Source organism: Lycium barbarum, chromosome 3 (genome assembly GCF_019175385.1).
Source record: "Lycium barbarum isolate Lr01 chromosome 3, ASM1917538v2, whole genome shotgun sequence".
In the NCBI taxonomy this organism is placed as follows: domain Eukaryota; kingdom Viridiplantae; phylum Streptophyta; class Magnoliopsida; order Solanales; family Solanaceae; genus Lycium; species Lycium barbarum.
The window spans coordinates 81,419,323-81,425,627 of record NC_083339.1 but is presented as its reverse complement, the minus strand read 5'-3'; the positions used below and the strand labels follow the sequence as shown (position 1 = coordinate 81,425,627).

General features: G+C 44.2%; 1 protein-coding gene across 1 annotated transcript; it reads right to left on the bottom strand.

The window, feature by feature from the left end:
* Positions 1-814: 814 nt before the first annotated feature.
* On the bottom strand, positions 815-3,271 carry LOC132630990 (uncharacterized). The gene is made up of 3 exons (XM_060346584.1): positions 3,198-3,271; positions 2,168-2,264; positions 815-1,345 (listed from the first exon to the last, which is right to left on the bottom strand). The coding sequence occupies exons 1-3, from the start codon at positions 3,269-3,271 to the stop codon at positions 815-817; spliced, it is 702 nt and encodes a 233-aa protein (XP_060202567.1).
* Positions 3,272-6,305: the final 3,034 nt, after the last annotated feature.

Below are 6,305 nucleotides of genomic sequence, written 5' to 3'. Positions count from 1 at the left end.
CTCTCAAAAGGTCCGTAGTCCAAGGTCTTACCTTAAACGAATCGAACCAACTATTAGGAGACCTACATCTCCTCCCATACGACACCTTAAATAGAGCCATGTCGATGCTCGAGTGGTATCTATTATTATATGCAAACTCGACCAATGGTAAGAATTGATCCCAATGACCACCAAAGTCTATCACACAAGCTCGAAGCATATCTTCAAGGACCTGCATAGTCCGCTCGGACTGCCCGTGGGTCTGAGAGTGGAAAGCTATACTAAGGTCTAACCTAGTACCCAATTCCTCATGCAAATGCTCCCAAAATCGAGGTGTGAAAGTTATGCCCCTATCGGACACGATGGAGATAGGAACCCCATATAGCCTAACCACCTCACGAATGTAGATCTTGGCTAATTTCTTCGTGTCATAAGTTATCGACACCAGGAATGAAGTGGGCAGACTTAGTCAACCTGTCAACAATAACCCAGATAGAATCAAAATTTTCCAACATTTTCGGAACACCAACCACGAAATCCATTGCTATTCTTTCCCACTTCCACTCAGGAATGGGCTTACTCTGAAGTGTACCCCTAGGTTTCTAATGCTCGTACTTCACTTGTTGGCAGTTCAAACACTGACCAACAAACTCCACTATATCACGCTTCATCCTAGTCCACCAGTAGTGTTATCTCAAATCGCGGTACATCTTAGTAGTGCCAGGATGAATGGAATACCTCGAATTGCGAGCCTCTGTCAGAATAGTCTTAATCAAATCACCCACACATGGCACGCAAACTCGCCTTTTAATCCGCAGCACCCGCTCTTCGTTAATCACGGCCTCCTTGGCCTTTTTACACAACACCTTGTCACAAATTTTATACAACTTGACATCCTCAAACTACTTAGCTTAAGTTGTTCCAGAAATGATGACCGAGCCTCAACACAAGCCAACACCCTGCCCATGTTAGAAGTATCTAGCCTCATAAAACTGTTGGCCAGAGTATGAACCTCTCTAGCTAATGGACGCTCCGAAGAGATCAAACGAGTCAGACTTCCAATACTAGTCGACTTCCTGCCCAACGCGTCAGCCAGCACATTTTCCTTACCCAGATGATACAGAATAGTGATGTCGTAATCTTTCAGCAGTTCCATCCATCTCCACTGCCTTGAGTTCAGATCCCTCTGAGTGAACACATGCTGCAACCTACGGTGGTCAGTGTACACCTTACAATGGACACCATACAAGTAGTGCCTCAAGATTTTCAGCGCGAACACCACTTCTGCCAGTTCTAAGTCATTAGCAGGATAGTTCTTCTCATGCGCTTTCAACTGTCGAGAAGCATAAGCAATCACCTTCTTTTCCTGCATCAAAACAGTACCCAACCCAGAACGTGAAGCATCACAATAAACAACAAAATCCTTGCCCTACACGGGCAATGCTAGAATAGGTGCTCTAGTCAACAACATGTTGAGCTTTTGAAAGCTCTTTTTACACTCGTCGAACCACTGAAATGGTACCTCTTTCTGAGTCAAACGGGTTAAATGAGAAGCAATAGAGGCAAACCCCTTCACGAACCGACGATACTAGCTAGCCAGACCCACGAAACTATGGATTTCGGTCACTGATGTGGGCTTATCCCACTCCCTGATTGCCTGAATTTTCTGCGGATCCACCATAATACCCTCTCTTGAAATTGCATGCCCCAAGAAGGACACAGAAGACAAACAAAATTCACACTTGGAGAATTTAGCATACAACCTCTTCTCCCGTAATACCCCAAGAGCAATCCTCCAATGTTTCTCATGCTCCTCCTTACTTCTAGAATACACCAGGATATCATCAATGAACACTATTACGAAAGAGTCTAAAAAGGGCTTAAAAACATTGTTCATCAAGTCCATGAATGCATCTGGGGCATTTGTAAGCCCAAAAGACATAACTAAGAACTCATAGTGCCCATACCTAGTCCTGAAGGCTATCTTAGGGACATCCTCTGCCCGAATCTTCAACTGGTGATGCCCTGACCTTAAGTCAATTTTAGAGAACACAGAAGCTCTCTGTAACTGATCAAACAAGTCATCAATATGGGGAATGAGATAGTTTTTTGAGATATTTACCTGGTTCAGCTGACGGTAATCAATACACATACATATAGAGCCATCCTTCTTTTTAACAAACAACACAGGAGCACCCCAAGGAGAGGCACTCTGGTTAATAAACCCCTTACCCAAAAGATCTTGCAACTGTTCTTTCAATTCCCCAAGTTCTGCTGGCACCATCCTATAAGGTGGAATAGAGATAGGTCAAGTCCCTGAGTCTAAATCAATTTGAAAGTCACTATCATGGTCAGGTGGCATACCTGGCAAGTCGCGGGGAACACATCCGCAAACTCGCGTACCATTGGAACCAAATCAATAGATAGAGTATCTACGCTGGTATCATGGATATGTGTCAAATAAGCTAGACAGTCCTTCTACACTAGCTTCTTAGCAGGAATGAAGGATATGACTTTCTTAGGGAGAGGACTAAGGTTACCCTTCCACTCAAGTCTAGGTTCCCCGGGCATAGCAATGGTAACGGTTTTAGAGTGACAATCAAGAATTGCATAATACGGGGACAACCAACTCATGCCCAAAATGATATCAAAATCTACCATGTCTAGGATCATCAAATCTGTCCAGGTACTATATCCCATAAATGTAATTGCACAAGAAGGGTAAACTCTATCTACCACCACCGAATCCCCAATCGGAGTAGATACATAAATAGGGGCATCAAGAGTATCACACATCATGTCCAAACCCACAGTAAAATATGAAGACATATATGAAAAAGTAGAACCCGGATCAAATAAAACAGAAGCCATTCGGTCATAAACTGAGATAGTACCTGTGATGACAACATTTGAGGCCTCAGCCTCAGGTCTACCTAGGAAATCGTAAAAGTGACCGCGCCTTCTGTATCATGTGAACCACCGCGATTACCTTGTCCAGTCTGATCCCCGCCCCTGCCGGGCTGCTGTCCACCTCTGCCTGCCTGAGGACTGCCTCGGTTAGGCTAAGCGCCACCCCTACCCGCGGTGTGGCCACCCCACCCTGCTGGTGAACGGTCCTTACCTCCTCTATCTGGTGCAAATAGAGCTCGGGGAGCCTGATACTGAGTCCCCTGTCCACCCTGTCTGAGTCTGGGGAAAAATCTCTTAATATGCCCTACCTCACCATACTCGTAACATGCACAGTCCAGCGTTGGTCGCTGAACAGAAGCTGATGAAGTAGTATAACCCCCATCCTAACCTGAAGACTGATAATTAGCCCCTGATGGGGCCCCAACAGACACCTGCATAGCAGACTGAACCAGACGTCCTGAGTACACCTGTGAACTCTGACCCCTCGAGAAGGAATTGCTGAAATTCCCACCCCTTCGGGCTTTCTTGTCTATCTGCTTTGCATGACTCTCCTGTCTAATCCCCTCAACAACACGGACGTGCTCCACTACCTCCTGAAATGAAGCCCCAGTGGCTACAAGCTGAAGTCCAGTATTCAATCCCTTTACGAATCGCCTGATCCTCTCCTCCTCAGTAGGTAGCAACTGAAGAGCATATCGAGACAAGGAATGAAAATGGGACTTGTAAACAGCAACAAACGAGTTTCCCTGATCAATATTAGCAAACTCATCCTTCCTTTTGTCCCTCAAAGTACGCGGGACATACTTATCTAGGAACACAGAATAGAACTGAACCCAAGTCAATGGAGGTGACCCAGTTGGCCTGCACTCCACATATGCCCTCCACCATAACTTGGCATCACCAGTGAACTGGAAAGTCATAAACTCAACCCCATACCTGTCCACAGCCCCCATCTTACGGAGCCTCTCATGACAATCTATAATGAACTCGTACGCATCCTCTGACTCAGTACCATAGAAAATTGGAGGCTTCATTTTAGTGAACCTCCAAAATAAATCATGCTCCTCACCGGTCATCACCGGTCCTGTAAATGGCCTCGAAAATGCCTCGACCCGAAACTTCATCCAAGCGAGGTGCCACTGCTGCGGCATGCTGAACTCCCGAGCCTGAACTATGTCCGAACCTGGGGCTACTATCCCTGCACCCCTTCTTCCTGGACCAGCCAGTATCGCCCCGGTCTATGCCAACCTATGTAACCTGTTCAACACTTGCACTATCGCATCCGGTATACCTAGAGCAGCTGCAGCACCTGGCGAAACTGGCACTACCGCTGGCTGAGCTGATGCGGCTGCATCTCCCGCAGCCTCATTAGGAGCCACTGGAGGCACGGGATCAACTGCTGGGACTCCGCCCCAGCTAGTGCTGCCCCTCTACTTACTCCTTTACCTCCACCTCTACCTTTGGCTGTCGTCGCACGTGTTTTCTCCATCTGTGAGAGAGTGAAGGATTGTAAGATACCAAATTGAATCATCCAGATAGCAATTGGAATCAAGTAGCATGAAAGAAAGAAAAAAAAGGGATTTTTCCTAGTGTCCGGTAGCCTCTCGAAGATAAGTACAGACTTCTCTGTACCGATCCACAAGACTCTACTAGACATGTTCCTTGTATGACGAGATAGATAAACCTAAATCTCTGATACCAACTCTATCACGACCAAACCCGCCATGACTGGCACCCACACTAACTCCTAGTGAGCGAACCAATACGTAAGCCATCTACCCGCCATGACTGGCCATTTTTATATTAACTATTCCAATCAGTTATTAACCATTCATGCAAAAGATAAATCAAATTAAGTCATGCCATAAAATAATAACGTAAATGCAGAAGTCCTAAAAATTACACCCTAAAATCCGAAAGTCACCGTACAAGGACTTTAATCTAAAACATGTATAAGGAATGTAAGTTGTCTAAATAAATAACCAACAATGTCTGGAATAGAAATATACATCAGAAAAGAAGATCTTCGGGCGGCCTAGCATGGATACAAGCTCACCCTAAATATGTCAGAAACGGCCTCAACGCTAGATATGAGATCGGGTAGCAGTCTCTGGATCACAATCTGCACTGCAAAGAAAGCATCAAGGTAGTATCAGTATAAACACTATGTACCGGTAGATATCATATGCCGACTAAGATTAGTATCATGCATACATCACAAAATAAATAAAATAGACAAGCCAGTCAACAACACACAATCAAATAACCCAACAATAAGTCAACCAAGGATAATAGCAATCAAGTCACCTAATGATATCAAGAGTCAGATCAATTGAAGCGAACAACGGAATAAGTCTACCAACAATAACCATATACACGCTGTACACACATGCTAACTGATTTCATTGCTCAGTAGTCATGACCTGCAGGGGACCCATGGTGTCCATGTACCACTCGTTCTGAACTCACTCCTCGGACCCGAGCTCACAACTAGGCCACATCCTCACCCCTGATCAAATGTGCCTATTCATATCTAGGCCTCATCCTTAGTCCTGATCAAATGAGCATTTTCATATATATATATATATATATATATATATATATATCCGTATCTAGTGTCACATTATTTTCAATAAGCAAATTATCGTTTGTATCTCAATTCCACCAAGAAGATTATATTAACTTCTCATTAACCCTATCAACCTGTAAGTTCTAACACAAAGAATAGTGGCACGAAGCCCACATAATAACTCAATCAATGGCATATAGGAAGTTTAACCACACACAATCATGTTTGAAGACTAGACATGCTTTGTCCTATCAATTTCAAAATACATACAATCAACTTATCAAAGTCTAACTCTGTCACGACCCAACCGGAGGGCCATGACGGGTACCCGGTGTTAATCCACCCGGGCACCTGTTATCGTACATTCACATTTTCATCTAGGTGAGCCACATAGCTTAATCATACTTTCTATCTATCATTCATGCTAATCTCATTGGGCAACAATACATTTATATCACCATCAACAACTATATCCATATCAGTACATAAGCCGACGAGGCTTATCAAAATGATATACAAAATATAAGCCGACATGGCTAAAGACATCTAACCATATACACATGTCTACGAGCCTCTAAGAAGTGTATGTCACATCATCTAGGAGGGACAGAACCCCCGTCATGCCCATAAGTATGTACACAAAAGAATAGATACCAAAAGCTATAGCTCCGAATGAAATGGAGCTCCTCAACGTAGTCCCTGAGTAATCGAGCTATGGATAAAGCCTGTCTCCCTGGCCACCTGCGGGCATGACGTAGCGTTCACAAACAAAAAGACATCAGTACGAATAATGTACTGAGTATGTAAAGCATAATCAACATCATTATAGAAGCATAAGAGACAACAT

Bases quoted from the DNA above. Each gene is read 5' to 3' on its own strand.
- LOC132630990 (XM_060346584.1), bottom strand. From the start codon at position 3,271: ATGGGGGTTATACTACTTCATCAGCTTCTGTTCAGCGACCAACGCTGG. The intron at 2,265-3,197 runs GTAGGGCATATT...TCCACCTTATAG, and splicing joins CATGTTACGAGTATGGTGAG to GATGGTGCCAGCAGAACTTG. The intron at 1,346-2,167 runs GTGTTGTTTGTT...GTTTTGATGCAG, and splicing joins CCTCTCCTTGGGGTGCTCCT to GAAAAGAAGGTGATTGCTTA.